This window comes from Gymnodraco acuticeps, unplaced genomic scaffold (assembly GCF_902827175.1).
Source record: "Gymnodraco acuticeps unplaced genomic scaffold, fGymAcu1.1, whole genome shotgun sequence".
In the NCBI taxonomy this organism is placed as follows: Eukaryota; Metazoa; Chordata; class Actinopteri; order Perciformes; family Bathydraconidae; genus Gymnodraco; species Gymnodraco acuticeps.
Window position 1 is genome coordinate 1 of NW_022992263.1, and position 22314 is coordinate 22314.

Here is a 22314-nt window from a genome sequence, read left to right on the forward strand (position 1 = left end):
GGCCCCATAACACAACAAATAGAGACTCAGAGGGGAAGAGACGTGACATCTCAGCTGGCTCTAAGGAGCAGCGGGAGATGCTCACGACATCTGCTTGGGTTTCTCAAGACAGTTACACGGAGCTACAGACTCCAAGTCACCGTCACCCCCCCTCGCTTCTCGGGCTATCTGTATTCACAAGCCCGGGGAGAGTCAACCCATATTCTGGAGAGAGAGATTCTCTCTCTCCTAGAAAGGAGGGTTTTATCTATAATGCCCGCCGAGCAGAGTCAGATTACGCAGACAAATGTCCTCGTAAAGCACCTGCTCAACATGGGTCTCATAATAAAACTAAACCCCGCGCGCCACGGCGTGCGGAGAGTATTGGTTATTATGAAATGCGTAGTGGCACTACGCCACTGGCCGCACCCGACTTTTCTAGTATGGGGCGCGCCTACGGGTGCTGTCCTTTCACGGAAGGTGGTCACCACGGACGCATGTCTGACAGGCTGATAGGGTATTTACGAAGGTCGCCCGGTGAGGGGTCTCTGGAGCAGAGACCTCCAGCGGGCGCACGTAAATCACCCGGAGCTTTTAGCGGTGTTCCCCACCCTAAAACGCTTTCTGCCTGTACCAGGAGTGATGTACCTTGGGACAGAACTACTGTCCAGAGGTGCACCACTCTATGCAGACTGGACTCCACATCCAAGGATCGTGAGTCCGCTGTGGGTGCGTTACGGCAGAGCCGCGTTAAATCTGTTCGCATAAAGAGAAAATGCACAATGACAGCTGTTCTCTTTAATGCACGATATAACGCACCGTTAGGCGTGGACGCACTCGTACACGATTGACCTCCGGGTCTTCTGTACGCGTTCCCACCCCTGGCTCGGATACCCCCAACTCCGCCCTAGCCCGCAACGTACGGGCTGGCGGAGATATATCAGCTGTTGTGCGGGCAGCCATGGCAGCCCCCTCTACGCAGGGACAGATTGTCTCAGGCGGGGGGGGCGATCCTTCACCCACGCCCAGAGCGCAGGGCACTATGGGCCTGACCCGTGAGTGGTACAATCTGAATACAGTGGGACTCCCTCAGAAGGTGATAAACACTATTCAGAGTGCGAGAGCTTCCTCCACCAGGTCTCTTTATGACAGTAAGTGGAGGGTGTTTGAGGAGTGGTGCCTTCAAGAAGGACACATCTCCTTTCAATGTCCTGTCGGGGTGATTTTATAATTTCTACAGGACTTGATCGATAAACACAGAGCTTTCTCCACGATCAAGGTGTACCTGGCTGCTATTGCTGCATGCCATGTGGGCTTTGAGGGTAAGACGGCTAGCCAACATCTTTGGTCTGCCGTTTTATGAAGGGAGCTCGCAGGCTCCTCCCTGTCTCCAGGTCACTGGTGCCCTTATGGGACTTGGCAGTGGTTTTAAATGGGCTCAGAATGACCCCATTTGAACCCCTGGAAGGAGCTGACATGAAACATCTGTCACTCAAGACAGTGCTGTTACTGGCCCTGGCATCCGCCAAGCGGGTCAGTGATATTCATGCGCTGTCTGTACATCCTTCATGCACTCAGTTCGCCCCAGGGCAAACGAGAGTGTTGTTGAAGCCCAACCCTGCCTTTACACCAAAGGTAGTTGGTTCGTGTACCCCAATTGACATTGAGGCATTTCCTCCGCCGCTGGTTTCCTCCGGGGAACAGCAGCAGGATCGGTTGTGTCCAGTCCGTGCTCTACGCACATATATGGACAGATCAAAGGAGCTTCGTCTTAATGACCAACTCTTTGTGTCCTGGGCTAACCCTCACAAGGGCAAGCCTGTTACTAAGCAACGGCTCTCCCACTGGATTGTGGAGGCAATTGCTTTGGCCTATACGAGTCAGAGTTTGCAAGCACCTTCGGGTCTGCGGGCTCACTCGACTTGGGGCCTGGCTACATCCTGGGCTTTGTTCAAGGGTGTTTCCATCCAAGACATCTGTGCAGCGGCGAGCTGGTCCTCGCCGCTCACTTTTGTCCGCTTTTACAGGCTAGACGTCTCCGCTCCAAGCGTGGCCCGAGCAGTGCTGGGCACCTTGTTGAGTCGGGACTCTACCTGTTAAGTTCTGGTTGGTTGGTGATTTTCGAGATAAGCTCGTCTGGCAATACGGGAGCTACAATTTCCCATAGTGAGACATCGAACGGAGTGTTATAAATGAGAACTATAGGTTACTTACGTAACCCCAGTTCTCAGAGTAACATGAAGTGAGATGTCTCACCAGACGGCCCTCCTTGCTATGGTGAAACGAGAAGAGGTGCTTATTTTGAATGACGCATGCGTCGTGGCGCAAGCTACTTATAGGGGGTGATTCCCTGACGTTGACGTCAAGATCACCAGCCAATCAGGATTGGCGTAATGAGATTGATGCTTCTGTTTGCTCCGCGATGAGGCGCATCCCATAGTGAGACATCTCACTTCATGTTACTCTGAGAACTGGGGTTACGTAAGTAACCTATAGTTTCTTTTGCTAGTAGCTTCCCAGCTAGCTAGCAATATGAGCTACAGGTAGATTGACATCAAACTTGTAAATTCAAACAATTACTGTTTTGTTAGTTCTTCTTTACTTACAATAAATCATTTTATACAAGAACCATATACATCTGACCAGGGGCTAAAAATCAGCCCGGGACTCTCGATCGGCCCACTTCGTTACCGCTAGTAAATTGTCAACGGGGCGGGGGGGTGGATGCTAGTGACTTATCAGACTGGCCCACCTCGGTACCGCAAGTAAATACCACTAGTAAATTGTCAACGGGGGGGGGTTCTAGTGACTTATCCGACCGGCCCACATCGTCCGACCGACCCACTTCAGTACCGGCCCATCGGGATTCGTCCCGATGGCAAGTCCGCCACTGCATATGACCAGTATCTGATTCAATACTTATGGAGACACTAGAATTGTGAAGGATTTAGGCCTACATAAACTACATGACATTAGCTAACATGTAGCGAAGCACGGTAAAAGTACAAATTATGGTAAATGTTAGTCAACTGTAAATACAAATTTACCCTAAAGTAACAAGGATAAAAAGTTCAATATTAAATATTTTGTAGAATTCTAGTGATGTTACTATTGTGAATAGACAAATATAGAGAAAAAGCATAATCTTGGTAATTTCACTCCAGAAACAAGCATGGGGATTGTGCTGGTGCCGGGCTGAGGAACAGACTCAACATGTTGTTTGTTAAAAAGATATACACCGTAAAATAGAGCCAAACAGCTGCATTCATCTCACTGTACAGTAAACATGTTCATTAATAAGCAGATAATCATCTAAATAGCAAGTTAATCTGAGCCATGCTGTTTGTGTTAAAATAATTTCATATCCTTTATGCAGGCCCATAATGTGATCATTCTGATACTTTCACTTTCACTCGATCAGTAGAACTGTGCAGGCAAACACTGAAAGGGTTAGTTCATCCTTATCACAGAGAAACATATTTTCTCTAATGGAATTAGTCATTTAGTTTTATTTTCCCAGATTTGAGATATTGTTTGTGCAAGTTTCTTCCTCTACCCCAACACAATTTAAATGAATGGAGTTTATATAATAGTGTACTGTAGTCAAGGATTATTGGAGAGAAAAACAAGTTATTTCAGTTCTCTACATAAAATGTTCCCAGAAACCACTAATAGCTTTACATGACCAAAATATGACTGTGTTTTATGATCTGCTCACCACATTCTCTCCAACATCTGTACATTTGATTTATAATCTAGAACTATAATCTTTACATGTATTCTTTTTGAGTTAGTTATTTCATATATGTTTATGCACATTTGTTCCCTATCAGCTGTGGATATAATGCATCGATATTGGTTTTGCAATCATTTTTACATGATAAGTTGATCTGAGATAGCTTGTATTATTTGAACCAACTAACATTTTGTTTCGACCCGACCACAGCCATCCAAAGCACACACATTACCTTTAATAGATGTCTTTTTAAAAAACATTAAAGCGTTTGTAGTTTTTTTTTAATTGCCAACCCATTACTCTGCATAGTTCACAGAACTCAGCATCAGAGTTTTTTAGGGACTATATTTTTTCTCGAAAATAGCTATTCTAAGAGGCCCTACTATGCTTTGTGTGTTATATAGATTTTTGTCCAAAGGCTAAAATCTCAAAGTTCACGATAAAGGGAGTTTCTCTCCCACACTCTCCCCCCTACCTTAAACATTGCGATAGGACTCCTTTGTTTACTTCCATGACATCACTACGTAACACAATCGCTTCTATTGGCTAACTCTTAAACACATCGTAAGTGATGGGCTAAGGGACGGGACATCTTTACGCGGTTAACCAATCAGAGCAGACTGGGCTCTGGTTTCAGACAGAGGGTGAAAAGAAGTGCTGCAGCACAGGCAGTATGAGAAAAATAAAGAGCTTTTCAAACATTAAATCATGTAAACATGTCACAGTAGAGGCACAAAATAAGAAATTAACCTGAAAATGTGCATCATAGGGCCCCTTTAAAACTGTTATAACTCTGGGGCTTGGAGAATGTAAAAGCCAAAATGTGTAGCTTTCTGTTTAAATCTGCAAAAATCTATCTACAGTAAATGTGACTCACCTCGACAGATGATGGCTGACCCTCCACAGTCTGATCCTGCCGAACCGTCATGGGATAGTGGAGCTCTGCAAACACACACACACGCTTGTGTTAGATCCGTGTTCTAACTGTGTCGTTAAGTGTGTCTCGGAGTCTTTAAAGTCAAACCCAGTTGTCTCTAATGGCCAGGGGTCAAGCGAGGCTCATATCTAATGGATGAGAGACAAATAGACAACTGAAGCCTCTCCGTTTATTTGATTTTTAATTGATGGTGATGAGGTCCAAATTAATGACAAGAGGAAATGAAGCGTAGGCTCAGAGGGAAGAAGAGTTAACATCATTAGACAGGTCAGTTGACAGACACACACACACACACATTTACATGCAGGAATACAAACACACGCCTGGGGTTTCCCCTGGGATGTGTCGTCAAGACAATTGGCTGTCACTATGGAAACGCGACAGCAAACAGAAGGCGACTGATAGCCCTCCATTTACTTAAAGGTCCCATGTCATGCTTTCTGGTTATTACCCGTCCCCTTGTGTGTTATGTAGCTTTTTCTGCTTGTGAACGGTCTGTCACAAACCCTCAAAGTACACCCTGTAGCGAGTAAAACTCTAACACAGAAAATAACCTGTCTATGCTGCCCCAGAACGCCTCGTTGGAGATCTTTCTTTTTCCTGAGTATGGTGACGTAACCATGCCCGGTCCAAATGAACCAATCAGTGGAGCTCCTCACACACACACTCACTCAGCCTTATCTTTTCTCAGGCTGTGAGTGTGTGGCGAACTGTGTGGCGAACAGCCTGGCTGTGAGTGTATGTGTGTGCGCAGGCTGAGCTCTGTGGTGTCTCGCTATCTCGCAGACCCCACGCAGCAACCAGGAAACGACACCAGTAATCCAGCTCACACTGTCCGTTCCTCGAGCCTCAAAGGGTGCAGCAGCGAGCCCCGGCAACGTCCCGCCAACACGGCACCCAGACCCCACGCCAGCATTCTCATCTGTTTGTCATTACTGGTGTGTCATTTCCTGGTTGCTAACTAACGCCATTGTAACACATAATCCCTGATGTTCCGCTGTAACGGTGGTGGACCAATCAGAACACAGTGGGCTCACAGGTAGGGGGGTGCAGGAGTTCCAACAAGCCGTTTAGGACAGAGAGTGAATACACATCCTATACAGAGATGCTCTATGAGAAACCAATGTGAGTTTGGAACATTGAACAATGTAAATCTATTCTAGTAGACCTCAACAATGGAATTATGATCAGTAGAAATGGCCATGTCACGATCTGGTCTCTGGTCTTATCGAATGATATTAGCAGGTCAAGAAAACCATCATGATTCCTGAACCATGAACATACTCACACACACTCCTGCTGTTCTCTCAGCTGTCTGTCTGACAGCTGCTTTCCCTCTGTCCTCCCAGCTTGAAAGCATTGCTCTCATCACCCTCTAAATGGTTTGAATCAGAACCTTTCCTGAACAAAAGCAGTCTTTAGCAGACAAAATAAGGTGAGAAAAACATCACAGGCTAAGCTAAATGTATGAGAATGTGACATGAATGTTAAACACCCACACACTAAGGTATATCAGACAGCTGGTACACTTAAAACTATGTTTTTTGTTTTATTAGATCCTTTGAGGACACAAATACATGTTAGTGTTATTCCTGAGAGGCACCCTGCTGTTTTTTTATCCGGAAAACAAACACTAATATATTTCCACCTAGAGCAAGGACAAATAAGAGCCAGGTTGCATTTTCAAGTCACGACAAGTTGGAGATGAGCGTCGGATGGAGCCATCACATCCTAAAGCTACTGTTGTCTTCCGCTGATCCCCACAATCCCTATTATCAACCTCACACCCCCCCCCCCCCCCCCCTTCCTCAAGTCTAATTCCTAAAGCAATCTCTGCACTTTGATCAAAAAAAGCTGCACAAATAAAAACTGATGAAAACAAGCTTTTTGGCTGAATTCTTCAATGTATGGTTAAATGTTTCATCCTGCAGACACTTGCATTTAAAAAGAAATGGTGGTTGTTGACACCTCAGGGTTCTTGTTACTTTAATTATTCAGATTTTCAGAGCTACCCCTTGAAAGCATAATGTAACTTCTCCTCAAATGTTTTCAGAATGCTATCAACACTTCCTGCATGATGATCAGAACAGACAGACACATAGACTTGGGACACACATACAACAGGTGGACTGACCTTTGTGACCTTTGCAGAGGCAGGCACCCATGGTGTCAGGACGGCTGGGAGGTTATCCGTTCACCATGGTGGCTTGAGGATGAGGAGGTGAGAGGGATGAATAAAGGGGAGGAAGGAAGGGAAGAGAGAGAGAGGTATCGGCAGTGTCAGTCAGCGGAGGAGCAGAGAGGATCTGAGGCTGGGGGGAGTGAGAGCAGATGAGCGGCAGGCTGATGCATTGGCTGACTTTTCTGTATAGGAGGAGAGAGTGACAAAGTGTGGGGAGGGGAGAGAAAGAGAGAGAGAAATAGGGGAGAATACATGAATGCATGTTTGCTGACGACTTTGAATCTCCACCCATCTATTTGTTTTCTATTCTCCTCCCTCTCTATTCCCTCTACTATATATAGGACAATCTCACTGTGGATAGAGGGCTTGATGGTGAAGCTACATGTTTAATATTCAAATTCAATTGTAGGCACCATGCTATACAACAATGTTAACTTGCTGCTACTAATGCACAGAGTACTACTTGGCAGTGTTATATTAAAGTTAAAATTGTTGTATCTATCTATCAACTGTTTCTATCAATCAAATGTATATTTCTACTGAATCCATCTACTTACTTATCTGTCTATCTATCTGTCTAACTATCTATACACGTGGTTAAAAAAAATGGAATCCTGGCATTTCATGGCTAAGAAGTGATAGACTTAGATTCTCTCCTCAAAGAAACACAAACATTTGTTTTGTGACATATGTTACTTACGGTGATGGATAAACTCAAAGATTACTTACTATTGATGTCAAAAGTGAAGATTTCAGTGTGTACAAAATATATTGTTCCAGCTTTTCCACTGTCAAAGTACAGGTTTCCACATGTGAAAAGTGAGTTTTAGTTTATAGCGATTAGTTGTTTCAGTTTTGACAGATTTCGTCAAATCTGTTTGAAATGAGGAAATGTAGCCTACTCGATAAAGCAGAACACATGGATGGTGCGTCTTTGAAGAAGCCTGGCTGACATTCTGCATACACAAAAACACATATTTGCATAAGATAGGTGAGCAAGGACAACAGTGACTTCAGGCAAAATCTCATTCAACAAAGTGCACATCCAGTTCTTCCAGATGTTCAGGTGTCTTTGAGGGATCGGCAATGCTGTGAAGATCCATGATCTGCACAGAATTCTTCTCCAGGAGGAGCACAATGTAGGTAGTAACATCCAGGTTATCATCCTGAAAAAGGGAAATTGGGGAGATATAGTCAACAAAGATGGTTTATGTTGAAGATACAGATTAATTACTCCTGTCTATGTGTATTTCAGAAAATTAACAAGAGGAACTCACCTTCTTGCGGTAGGTCAGTTCATAGCGGATGGGAGGGGGTAGGGCCCGAGGCCGGGGTGTAACATCCCAGGAAAGGGACAAGCTGGTAGAAGTCTTGCAGCACAAATTTACATGCAGAGCTGTCACTGCCTCAGAGATAGCATCTGCCATTACTGCAGCACAGATAGCATCACTCCACTGCCTCATATCAGCAGCACTCACCTGTGTAGTGCAGGGATGTAGTCAGAGCGCTGGTAGATGGCGGTCTAAAAGCCCGCGGAGATGCCTGACTCGCGAACAGCGACACCACCGCTATGTGCCTCCACAGTAAAGGTGTAATTGAGGGTGAGCGTCCAACTCGCTCACGGATACTTTGGTTTGGGTCAGGCCGGTGTTGGCCGGCTCGTAGCGGATTTTCTCTCCACAGGCCTGGCACACAATGCCCTCGCAGCGCTGGCATTCAACGCTGTAGGTGATGTCGGTTCGACCACCGGTGTCTTCAGGCGGGCTCCATGAGAGGAGGAGTTTTCCAGCCGAGAGCTGGGTGGTGGTGGATATGAGGTCTTGTGGTGCGGAGGGGAGGCCTGATGAACAAAGATTGGAAAAACAGACGAGATGTTTAATAGAAGCAGGGAAGACGAAAAACAGGGAAGTGTGGGGGATTACTTTTGACATGACAGTTACATTATTTAGTCTCAAAATGGAAGCGAATATTCCTAAAAGTACTTATTTCAAAGTTCTCATTCGAGATCAAGGGGCTTGTTACCTGAGCAGGGTCCAGTAGGGGGGTCACTGGGAGCACGGTAGAAGCCATCCATGCAGGGACAAAACAAAGCCCCAGGGTCCAGCCTCTGGGTGTTGGCAGGACACTGCTCACACTTGTCACTGGATGGTGCGTCTTTGAAGAAGCCTGGCTGACATTCTGCATACACAAAAACACATATTTGCATAAATAGGTGAGCAAGGACAACAGTGACTTCAGGCAAAATCTCATTCAACAAAGTGCACATCCAGTTCTTCCAGATGTTCAGGTGTCTTTGAGGGATCGGCAATGCTGTGAACTTATCACCCTCCACGCAACTAAACAAGGTTGAGTGGACACCTTATTATGTTAAGGTTAAAGGTCGGATCTGGACAGAGATACGGGAGGGAAAACAGAGTCAAGGCTCTGCACTGTGTTGACTCTACTCATTAAAACTGTCCACTCCAGCTGCTGCTCATATGAACCCAACCCTGGAACAAAAACGCAGACTCCCTGCCTAGTCGGCACTCCTACTCTTTACTGTTAAAACCACCAACCCCCCTCCGGATGCTGCTTTCTTAGCATCTCTCACACAACAAACACAACCCGTCTTCCCACATTCCATGACAGCAAGTCAGTCTTCAATGCTTTAAAAGAAAGGCAATGAACATCAGGAAAGAGCAAAGAAAAAATAGTGACTATGTCCAAAGCAGACTTTTGGTTTGCACCTAATTGTGCATTATATCTTTTTTCTTTCTCAGACTGCAGACTTTTGAAACTGTATCGCTCAGATTAGATGACATCTAATTTCACACGTCCAACTCTAAGAGAAATCCAGGTAGAGAATCTAGCGGTGGTGAAATATGAACTTAATACGGTGTGACATTTTTCGAGAGAGCGCGCCATAAAGGAGAGTGAATATTAGACGCCCCTACTTTAAACTCTGCAAGAGCATTCCAAAGGCTGCTGCTCATGTCCTCGCACCATCACACATTGATACAGACGCAGCCACACACATTCATGTATGCACTGCACACACACCACATGTATGCACTAAACACACATACATGTATGCAAAGCACACCCGAGGACACATGGGTAAATCTGAGATCAGAAGAGGGATTATGTCCAATGCCTGTCACCGGTGCATGTCCCGCTGCCAATATTTGTCACACACACACACACACACACACACACACACACACACACACACACACACACACACACACACACACACACACACACACACACACACACACACACCACACACAACACACACACACACACACACCCACACACACACACACACACCCACACACACACACACACACACACACACACACACACACACACACACACACACACACACACACACACACACACACACACACACACACACACACACACACACACACACACACACAACACACACACACACACACACACACACACACACACACACACACACACACACACACACACACACACACACACACACACACACACACACACACACACACACACACACACACACACACACACACACACACACACACACACACACACACACTGTCCCCTTCTGTCTCAGGTTCCTCGCGCTGTGAATTCAGGGCTTAGCTGACATCACCCACGGCAACAGTGCCCTTGCCTCCATCCGGGGGAAAATCCTGTTGCCATGGCAGCCAAGACACCTCATGTTTGAGGAGCTTTTTTCTGATCCTACCAATTTGCCAGATAAAGGAGGCACAGAAACATCGTTTGATGGCCAGGGGAGGATAGTGCTGATAAAGTTAGCAAAAACACCGGGCGCTGACATCAGCATTTAAAGAAATCTAAGCTTAATTAGAAAGAGCTGTGTGACATGTTGAACAAAGCTTATTTTCACAACAGTAAAAAACAGTTTTCATTTTATTTTCCCTTGGCAGAGAAAAGTATACTCTTGCCCTAATGCCTGTACTTCTTTCCATGTTCAGAAAAGGTAGCGCTTAGGGGCCTTAAGTTACTTTGCAACCATTACCCAACTAGGAACAGAAGAACAACATTACATACCATTCATAGTTCCATTACATTTTATTATCATGGTACCTCATCAAGGACCCTTTACAAATCCTTTCCAGGGGGTATTAACTGTTGCAGGCTGCTTTTAGTGGTCCATGTGTTTCTGAAAGTGGTTGCTGAAGTTTCGTTTTCAGGAGACCCTTGACAGGGCACTAATAAAATTTTGAAGTGTTCAAGGTCTCCTTTAAAAAGGTCTCAATGAACCCCTAAAACACCATCAGAAAATGTGGTCTGCCCCAAGAAACCCATGAACCCCCGATCATGTTCATCAGGACTACTGGAGCTCTTGAAAACCTAAAACATCCTCAGGAACCCTAAAACACAATAAAGAAACCATAGAACCTTGGAAAAAAGTTTTTAAAAAACAGTTGAACCTTTGGTTAAGGTTTCCTATTTCTAGCTTATTTATTTTATTGGTTAACTGATTATTAGATTTTGTACTATACCTTTGGGTACAAATAAAGCAACCTGAACCTGACATCCTTGGGACCTAAAAGGGACTACTGGAAAAGTGACACCTAACAAAACATTTTGGCACCTGAAAACCCTCAAGTAACTTATGCAAAGACAGAGGAGGGAGCTGGTTAGAGCAGTCTGACATCTTGTGGTGAAAAAGAGAAAGTGCAGCAGTTCTTTTTTTCTATCACATATCTTTTGTATCAATGCCACGACTATTCAAGTGTTTTGGTTGATGCCTAATACATGTATTGTCGTAGCAAAAGTGTCCTATCAATAATTCAGTCCAGAAAGAGAAAGTCTTTCCTCCTTGCAGAAACCGGTTGTTGTGCAAACCTGATTTGTGCAGTTCTTAATATGAACTATCCAAAAAAAACCATCTTTCTTATGTTCCTTATGTGTGACTGAATATCTAGTCTGCTTAGATCTCCTATCACATGTAATGAATCTTGAATTTCATCAGATGAGAATGTGGGTGTTTGGCCCAGTAGTTGCGATGCTCCTCACCGTGAAGCCACAGACATTCAGCAGCAGTCATCTCTGCGGTCCCTTGAGGCAAAGAGGGAGTTGGATGCCTTTCAATACTGGATGATTCTCAAGCAGTGGCATTTATGCACATCACACATGAAACACTGCTCAGTTTAACCTGTCAAGTTATGATGAAATGTTACAGTGTGATTACTTTGATTCTCTAATGGCAAATAATCCCGTTTCTGGGGAACTTTCACTTCTATTTGTTGCAGTCTGTGTCAAAATGTGGGAATTCCCCACTGATGTGATTTAAAAATGATGGAGGTATATTTTAAACCTCGCACAAGGTCAAGCAGACAGACCACCCTGCTTTTAATAGAGCCACCCTGCTTCACATTCACACGGCTCTGCATTTCGCACATAGAGCTTCCCATTAAGCTCCTCCAAAGGTCGGCCTCAAGAACAACCAAATGCTATCTGAAAACTTAACATGGTTAGGCTGCAGTGGCTCTCCTTGAGGCTGTAGGACCACATGCAACAACACAATCAGTCTTGATGAGGCTCTGATGAAGACTTGTTTGGCAGATGGCACAAGCCTCAGACATAAAATGGGAAGCAAAGATCAGAGGGTTTGAACTTTTGGACTGCTGCTGTTATGCAATATGGCCCCATTAGTATGAAAGTAAATAAGATCAAAACAGTTTTTATACTGCATTATGAACTGTAACATGTGGTTAAAGTTGACTGTAATAATGTTTCTACTGTATTCAAGTTTCTCAAATTAAAATGGTCCCATTCTGATAAAAGAAAAAGGTAAAAATTCAAGTTGCTTATATTTGAGGCTTGCTCCAAGATATGTTATGCAATCAAATACTTGATTTGGCAGAAAACAGGCTCTTGGGCACATGTTTCTATAACTATGGGTTAAGTGCGCCATTTCTAAATAACGAAAGCTCAACATTGATCCTTGTTCAGAGAATCTGAGGCTTCGGCAGGATTAAGAGCAATGGACTGATGATAAATGGACGTAACCAAAGCTATTTTGGAATGATACAAATATAGATATCCTTTCTTTAAAAAGCATCCTTATGTGACCTGTTGACATCTGGTATTGAACCACATACTGTTCACAGACAGTATTTCAGTTTGGAAGAAAAGATGCTATGTGCTGTTGGCCTGACAAGTTTCATTTTGTTTTCCATTGCCCGTCTTACTCTGGAATTCAAAATACTTTGTTAACATTTTTGATTTTGAAATATATTATGCATGGTGCAGAATGATTACGTTTGGCTGTTTACATTAAAACATTTAGATTAGAAAGTTACTTTGAGAAAGCCTTGGACGAGAAAAACAATGTCTTTATCAGGAGAACCTGTAGCTATGGAGCAGTTATTTTTAGAGTAGTATATAGAGCAGAATCTTCTAATCCAAAGTGGCGTGAGCCAGAGGGTTGTCACAGATATACAATTCAATAATTAAATAATTAATAATAATAATAAATAATTAATAATTAAAGGCATCAAAATTCAATATGACTTTAAATTTGTTTGAAATTTAACAACTTAAATATGGTGTTTTTCAAGTTTCAGGATGTTGTCCCGTCACCTTATAAAGGTTAGATGAGACCGTTTGGCAATGACAAAGAAGAATCAGGTTTATACAACTGGAACGTACCATCTGTCCAGGTGGGTGTAGGGCGAGATACATCAAGCTAGATTTCCAATTCCAGAGAATAATGAACATACCACTAATACATCATCTAAAAGTTCCTGCCTTCAATTCAATCTATTGCTCCCTACCCATAACCATTCATGTTATAGAATGTAATTAACTGCAGTAATGCCTTACCTATCTTTCTACATCCCATCAGTGCCCAGCTCCTGCCTGCCAACAGGACTTCATGAGGCACACCTGATGCACTTTACTTGATTGAGCCTCTGATGTACCCCAGGAGCAACATTCACCTTTAAACAAACTGATAGGCTTGTGTCATTTATGTACCTTAATTGATCATTTAGGAAATTAAATGAAACACTGTCCTGATCAATGTATTAATAAAGCAGACAGGAAAACACGTAAACGTTGGCAGTCTTATTGAAAAGGGAGAGAAAAACCTTTCCCATGGCCAATTGGATCTGAATTGGCAAACTGTAAAAGATAAATCGTCGAAAGTTTTTTATAAATTGCACCACTCACCACTGCACTTCAAAAACCACATACAATCAGATAAGTGCTTTCAAAGCTAATTAGATATTGAGTTGACGGTAAGATTTCAAAAATGAGGGAAATGAATTCCTTTTTTACATCAGGTTCCAACACATGCAACTTTTTAAAAGAAAAATGTATTTAATAGTAGGGCTTAGCTGCATTATGCCTGGCTTATCCATAAAACAGACGCATGGGCAACAAAGTGACCTTAAAGGAGTACAAAAAGTCATCGTGATATGTTTTAGGGAAAACAAATGTCGCCTAAGAAAAAAGCACAGAAGCTTCTTCACAGTACCTTGTTTTAAGACAATGTTCAAACGTTTTGAGAAATGCGCTTATTTGCTTTCTTTGCCAGTTAGACAAGAAGATCAATATAACTATGTCTCTGAAGCAGGCACATTTGTCTCACTTAGGAAGGGCAGCCAATTGATAACAGAAAACATCTTATCCACTTGCCATGTTCCTCTGTGCAGCGGCTGCGGCTACAGTGGCTAAAACCACAAATTCAAGTCTTTCAAATTCAAGTTCCTACATAAGTTCCTCAATTTCTCATGTTTCGTTTCTTCCATCTACATTTCCTACCTTCTGAGGCTTAAGGGCCTGTGAATGAATAAAGCTCACATCATTGACATATGGTTCAAAGTGATAGATGGAGCCCTAATGTACAAGACGTGATCTTATCCTGAAACTGCAGAATTTTGTATGTTTTCCTTTTATTCCAGAGTCATAACAAGATATACATGTTACTATTACATGTCATTCACGAGTGGAGAACATCTTTGTGGAGCTGCTTGTTCTTTGCTGGCTTTCACTTGTGCTTTTCTTTCAGAGAAACACATGCCAAGCGCAATACTAACATTTCTGGGTGTTAGGGAATAATTTGCCTAGGTATTCAACCTTTGACACAGTTCATAATTTTCTCCTCTCACTGTCTCCTTTCCCATGGCATAGGTCTACGGCCTTGGGTATTGCTGCTATCTCTCTTAAGGAGGAGCAGCTTGGGCGCATTGTTGTTGCCAGTCTATGACGGAGCACAAGCCGCCATGAGGTAGTTTACTGTTCAGGGACGAAGGTTCCCTGGAGCACATTCTTTTCCATGGACGAGAGCTCTAGTCAGATTCAGGGTCCATAATTGTTTTGTCTCACTGATGAAGAATGTTGATTATTACACTCCGAACTAGATAAAACCTTGAGCTACAGAAAGAGTTCTTCAGAATTGGTTTGGCAACCGCTGTGTCAACTCGTGACACACCACCTGTCTTGTTAACTCTCCGGCCGTAACTCCAAATAAACCATCAGTGTTTGACATCAAAGCTCCTGCTCATCCCGTGTCTCCTTCATGAGTCGGTGACTCCCACTGCATTGCTACACAGAAGTTTCCTCCACACTGGGAAACACCTCACCGAAACAGCGGAGGACAGTGAGTTGTCCCACATGACTAACCGTGTGATACCTTCTGAGGAAGTGTGCGGGAATTTCTGCGGCTTGCCTGCACATGTGCACGCTAACTGGAAGTCTCAGTTCCATTTGTCTCAATAACTAAGCGTTCGCATGTGTGTGTTGTGTGTTGGGGCCAGATCTCCCTCTGTGTCGGGCACAATGAAACCATAATATTAGCTCTAGAATCCCATGATAAACGGAGCATGTTGAAAACCACTGTCTGCAGATTGACCACTCTTCCCTCCCATTCCTGCCACTTCTGATCTCTTATTCTCATTTTCGCTGAGTGCCGCCACAGAAGCGCCAACATAGCACTTTCAGCTTTGAGGAAAACATATTTTGATGACACCAACCTAAATTGCTGCTTTGTTGATGTGAAAATGGTGAGGCCTTTTGCTGGCTAATGGCTTTGGTTATTTCTGGCTGGCAGCAAACTTGGCAAAGTCTCTCAAGGCTACACCAACAGGAAATTGCATTTACCCAGAGGAACTGGGCTGAAGTCATTCACTCCTTTTTTTGTATTCAAGGTTTCACCTGGGTTTCAGCGGACCACCTCGGCCGTCCTGGGAGAGAAGCAGAGGAGTGGGAGGCCCCGGGGCCGACAGAAACCTCCTCTCCATGTGCTCCCTAATTAGTTTAATGACCATAATTATCTGCTGGGGTGCATGTTGTGCAGAGGACGATTAATGGCCTCCAAAACATATGCAGACAGGCGGAAATGAAGAGAGGGCGGCGCTGAGACAAAGAGTAGCTTTGCTGAAAAAAAAGAGAAGCCATAAAGTTGCAGAAAGAGACGCATCATGCTGGGTAAGAGAAACAGAATAATGAGACAGCGTTTTTTCTCTCTTCTTTATGGGAAATCTGTTGCTTTTAAAATGTCACATTAACTTCCAAAGCTTGGTTCTTCTTTTGATCGAGAAAAAAAGTATATTTAATCCGATGTAATCTGAGGCACATATGTGGACTGATGCAGGAAATACCACCCATGCAGTTACAAGGTTAAAGTGAACGCTCCAGAACACATCCATATACAGGAACCACCACAGTAATTGAAAGCTTATTGGCTTAAGTAGAAGTACCAATGATGTACTCTACACACTGGCTCCAAAAGATCTATTCATTCTCATTAAAATAAACTTTAGCTTTTGAGTTGAAATACACTCTTGGTTTTTCCCCACAAATGATGTTCATGTTCGAGAATGTTACACTTGGGCTGAACCTAATTCTATAGAATTTGTTGACATTATCAAAATCATAATTTAGTCCAAAAGATATTCAATTCCTAAACCCCGGGGGATTAACTATTACTATCACATAAAACAGCAAACCTTCGCAAAAGAGAAACTAGAACACCTTTACTTTTATTAATTCATCATGACTATGGATTATTTTTGTTCAAATGAATATGCCATATCTGTATGAGTTTATATAGCCATGTTATTTTATTTGTACTTTAGTCTTGTTTATTAATCTTGTTTTATTATTATTTATCACTCAATCACCTCTTCCTTTGTTTTTTTATCTTCTGAGCTGCTGTAAAAAGTACATTTCCCCCAATGTGGTATCACTCAAGTTCTTATCTTATCTTATTTCAACATTCTTCGCCCGGCGATACTCTACTCTGTACAACACCAGGCCACAATCCTGTTTATACAGTATGCAGTTTAATCTGACCTGTATATATATATATATATATATATATATATATATATAAAAATACTGTGCAAGAAACTGTACGTGTGTTATTGTTAAAGCTTATTTCTGTACCAACATACATGAACATAATAGCCATATGTTTATGTTTGTTTATCTTCATTTAGCCATGTGTCTATTTCTGTGTCTTCCTACATTTATTTTCTCTGTACGCATATTAACAGCTACTGACAATTCCTTGTATGTGTGCACATGTTTGACCAGTATTTGACTCTGGTGTTTAGGGTATATGTCTTTCTAAATGACGGATGTCTCAGCCAATCAGAGCACTAGCCACTCAACCTACTCCACTGGTCCACCCAGTGCTTCCTCTCCTTCCATCAAAATGTAGATTTTCTGGCTTGCATAGACCACATAGTGAACTTATAATTTATGGTACTTTTTTTGGTATAATTTTGTACTAAATTCTGGTTTTAATTCTGTCAAATTCGTTTTTTAGCTCTTATTAGCCTATAATGTCAAACCATTTTGTCTTCATTTCTAGTCTTTTATAACGTCATCCTAGAGACGATAAGTTATGCTTGGAATGTTATTCTTATTTTATTAAAAAACAACAAATACAATAAGAAAAAATCTAATCCCTAATAAAAAGTGAAACAAAAAATATATATAATCAAGAAAGTTGTTGCTGAAGACTGGCTTGTACAGAACTTAATACAACTGTATCGGCTAAAATGCCACAATGTGACCTTTTTAATGACTAATTAGCACTGTCAACCCAGCTACCATAGAGATTTTAGAAAAATCGTTTTAGGGTTATTTTAGGCTGATATTGGTGTGGTAAGTTAACACTCAGCTTGGGATGTTTTGTCTCTAAAGAGTAAAACTGAACTTAGCTGATGCAGAATGATTATTTTGATTTCTCGACATGACTCGAACGGCAGCACCAAAGACTTGATAGGCCCTTGTAAAGACGGAGCTGTGAGAATCCTAATGTGTTGAGTGACATCAGCTGTGCCTTTTGCCGGAATATGGAGTGAATTAGGCCGGCGTTTCAAAATATACAAAGAGTCTGCAGAAAGACAAGGCTTATGTCAACAGCGGCTTGTGTTTCCGCTCTGCTCTCCCCCGCATGTCGCCTGCTGCTAACATCAAACAGATCTCAGCAGCACGGTTTGGGAAAATGCTAGATGCTGGTAATAATTATCTGCTCCTCACCATGTAATTAAATAAGTTTATTAAAGCACTTAGTTCCAGCAGCTCGGTTTATTTTTACGTGGATTAAACCTGAAGAGAAGCTTTGGCATTATTCAAAGTGTAATCTTGGATCAGGACGTATACAATCTTTTAGTTGAGCAGTGAAAGCAGCACAAGTGAGGGAGCATGGAGGAGAATAATCTGCACAACCCTGGAGTGCTGGGGAGAGAAAGAGCAACGGAAAGACGCAGGAAGACCAATATAGACAGAAATTGGAGGATGTGTTTTCTGGTCAGGAACCCATTGCTAAAATTAGCGAGGATGTAAATTCCTCAGCGTAGCCGGTTTTTGAATATGCGCATGACACTGAGAGGAGCTGCCAGGAGAACATAAAACAACAAAAAAATAAAAGTGGAAAGGCGGCGGTATAGGGAGAGGTCATACATGAACCCAAATGTTTTCCTTCTTCCTTATTCCTTTTTAAATTGACCTTCGCCCTGAGAACAAAGACATCTAACACGCCACAAGGAGGAGAAAAAAGCTCTGAAAAGCAAAAGCCGCCACACACAACAGTCGACGGGGGGAGGCTCGGGCTGTGGACGCCAAGCCTTCAACACAATCACCACACATGCTATTGTGGCTTGCAGTAAAGCCCTGGTATGGCTCAAATCTCCAGCTAACCCCCTCCACCCCATACCCTCACCACCAGGCCTCACCCCCCCTCCTCCACACTTTCTCTGTCTCTCCATGAGTCCCTGTCATTTACAGTCCTAATGACAAGACACAAACATCCACACATTCAACCCCCACCGAGCGAGGATAATCACGTTACAGCCGACGACAGGGACATAAACCAAACCCCTCCTGCAGTAACTTTGGATACACTCAGACGTGGATTTGCATAAATCCAAACAGCACAGTCGGCAGGCCAACTGTGTGGCTCTGTACCTCTTTTTCCATCGTGGATGGAAGAGAGACAAATCCACCACGCTGCGAAACACTGAGGGAATGCATGGATGGAGATGGAAAATAGGGGAAGACTTTCTCAGTTTACAGTCGCCACACAAAGCCAGGACTATTTCTAGGCGTCCTATTGGTTTAACACAGGCAAGAATACACAGCCGGGCTGCAAGTCAAGGACAAAGACTCATAGGGACTGAGTGTCAGATTCAAGTTCTCATGCCCTGGCTGCGTTGCCCTGCTCCTTGCTACTTCTCTGTTGACCCGCAGACTTATTCAATACCTAAATATTGACATTGCTCTTTCTTGTGTGTGCCTGTTATCTTAGGAATGCATTTACGGCTTTGTCGCTTGCATCAATCAACTAAAGCTGATAATTTTCTAAATGTGAGGCGCCAGGGACTTCCCTGCCATTGCAGGGTCAGAGTAAGTGAGATAAGGAAAAGCGGATGCTTCAAGGTGAAGCACAAAATGAGCCTGCATGGGGCATGTTAGGACTTGAATTCTCTGGCTTAAACATTTACATTACATGGAATGGTGGAATGTAACTTATTACATTTAGCTAAATGTAGGCTTATGGCTCTGCTGGAACTGCTACCCCCGCGACCCGACCACGGATAAGCGGGAGAAGATGGATGGATGGATGGATGGATGTAGGCTAATGTTAGTAGGCCTATGTGTAGGCCTATATCATTCCAGTTTATACTATATATTTTGCCTCAACTACATTTTAACCATTAAAGAGGGTTTCATCCATCCGATTCTAGATATAGATATAGATATAGATATATAGAGGATTCTTTTTGTTATATTTACATCAGTACATTTTTCTTAAATTAAAGTTACTTTTCGAAGATATAGATTATTAACACAACATTCAATCAACTAATAGGCTAATAGATGATGATGTTTAGGTTCAATATTACACTACTGAGCAGTATTAAATTAGCTCCACCTTTATAAACGGCAAAAATTAAATTATTTTAATTTGTAAAAATTGATATAGGCATATTTATAGTTATCTGCCAAACTTTTACTTTCGGAATAAGAAAAGTTAAATGCCAGTATTTCTTCACTTTTACTTAAATACTGTAACAATTTCAAAGCAGGACTTTCAAGTCATTTTTAACAGTATTTACACAATATGGTAACCTTACTTTTAATCCCCTCTACTGAAAAACATATTTGTATGTTAATGCTCTTTCATAAAATCTGAAAATATAACGCACATTTAGATTAGGTAGGCTACGTCACAAATTCGAAACAGCCAAGGCAAATGCCCACACATTACCACAGGTAAATAGGCCCACACATTACCACAGGTAAATAGGCCCACAGGAAGAAGGAGTTAGCATTTGCATAGTGACAGTTTTTTGACAGCTAACATGTTAGAGTGTAGAGTTTGTGCATGTTAACAAGAACCTGCGCTTCCTCCACTAATCTACCAAAAGCTCTTTCCAGAAATGTTTGCATATTTGACAACCGCTAATGCTCTGTCAGCCATTGCCAGTTACATGTTAACAAGCTAACCAACAACGTAAAAAAATGTAAGATGCTAACAACACTTACCTTTCTGATACGTCTGCTAGTCGCCGATTTTGGTGCCCAAAAATGTATGAGTCAAACATGTTTGGGTGAATATATCCGTTGTTTCCTCTAAACATGAAAATAGGCCAGGCTCCGAAAATACTACGAAGGACCCCCGCGCGGCGTGGCCTGGCGCGTGAGCGGGGCTAGTTCGGATGGGTTCGGATCCATAATTTTGATAACAAAAGCATCGATTTTTCAGATATTGTTTGTTTGTTACTTTGTAAGTGGGAAACTTATGTTTAAAATATATCGATAAGAACATATATCTTACATTCTTCAAACAATTTCCGGGAGGCTTAAAATAAGAGACCTGATAGGCTACTTTTTCCACCTATAGCTATTTCATTACATTTTATTAGCATTTTTGTCCTCGACAGGTGTGAGTCTTGGAATCTGATGCGACATGCCAGTGATGTCACTGAAGCAATATTTGACGCTGACATTAACAAGCTCTCCTGCTCGCCGATGCTATGCTGCATTCCTTTCAAGGTCAGTCATTGGAAGTTCCCAAATGAAATGTCTGACCTCCGACCCTTCTGGTTTAGTGCTGGGAGAAAAATAACTAAATGTAGGTAATAAGAGAAGTGGGCGTTACACCAAGTTTATTTACGGGTTCTTTGTGGTTAAGTTTAAAAAATCTTGGTCAGTCTAAATGCTGACACATGCGAGACTCCAGGAAATAGTTTATACCATTTGGGTCTTATTTGTATACATTTGACTAACAAGTTTCAACTATAAAGTTTGTAAGAATACAAAAATATATATTATTGTGTAATGCTCCTCATGCAACAACATTATTTGGTAATCCATTGCAAATATTTTCTACCATGAAATAATTCTGCAAGAACACCGATGTACAGTAAACGGACCTTGAAATGTACATTTCTTATTATGAAGGCTACATTTATTTTGTAACAGAAGAGTTCATGGGAGAAGAAATAGTATTGTCAGGCAGCGGGTCATTTCCCAAGACAGCCTGCAGACTCTGTTTAATGAATACAAACATCAGATTTTAAAAGTTTATTTTAAGCTTATGCTTTAATATCTGGTTGATTTGATTACATAATATTAATGTAAAAAAGAAACTATCATTATGACACTGGGAGTATTATGAAAAAGAGTTACCTAAAGTATGGAAAGTAAAGATACTCATTCTTCAGAAAGATGTTGCCAATCAGTGTTTCACAATTACCATTACTGCTGCACAAAGGGTCTTTGATTTTATGGTCTTATAAGATAAAGATTTTGCACAGTTTAGCTCCTTTATGCATTGTTTAATCTACAGACATGCATGATATTCTATAAGATCCTCATGTTAGCAGCAGGGTTGCTGTCCTGTGACTGTGAGAACCATGATTCTCTAAAGATTTATCTTCTCAGTATAACCCAAAATAAACCGCCCTGTTTTCAGCGTATGATGCATTTTCCAGCTAGCCAATTCATTTTTAA

The 22314-nt window shown here is 42.3% G+C and overlaps 1 protein-coding gene and 1 long non-coding RNA gene across 3 annotated transcripts; both read right to left on the reverse strand.

The window, feature by feature from the left end:
- Positions 1-2422: 2422 nt before the first annotated feature.
- LOC117540352 lies at positions 2423-8207 on the reverse strand. 2 transcript variants are annotated; one of them, XR_004568159.1, is made up of 4 exons: positions 8112-8207; positions 7564-8000; positions 6787-7016; positions 2423-4657 (listed from the first exon to the last, which is right to left on the reverse strand). It is a non-coding gene; the product is annotated as an uncharacterized LOC117540352 (long non-coding RNA). The 2 variants fall into 2 exon arrangements; XR_004568158.1 differs by having other exon boundaries at positions 6787-8000.
- A 195-nt stretch (positions 8208-8402) lies between these two features.
- On the reverse strand, positions 8403-20930 carry LOC117540348 (ephrin type-A receptor 4-A-like). Its single transcript, XM_034206981.1, has 3 exons — positions 20845-20930; positions 8857-9012; positions 8403-8674 (listed from the first exon to the last, which is right to left on the reverse strand). Exons 2-3 carry the CDS (start codon positions 8906-8908, stop codon positions 8403-8405), a joined length of 324 nt encoding a protein of 107 aa, XP_034062872.1. The 5' UTR covers positions 8909-9012; positions 20845-20930.
- Between the last annotated feature and the right edge of the window lie 1384 nt (positions 20931-22314).

Bases quoted from the DNA above. Each gene is read 5' to 3' on its own strand.
- LOC117540348 (XM_034206981.1), bottom strand. From the start codon at position 8,908: ATGGATGGCTTCTACCGTGCTCCCAGTGACCCCCCTACTGGACCCTGC. The intron at 8,675-8,856 runs GTAACAAGCCCC...TTTGTTCATCAG, and splicing joins CCCTACTGGACCCTGCTCAG to GCCTCCCCTCCGCACCACAA.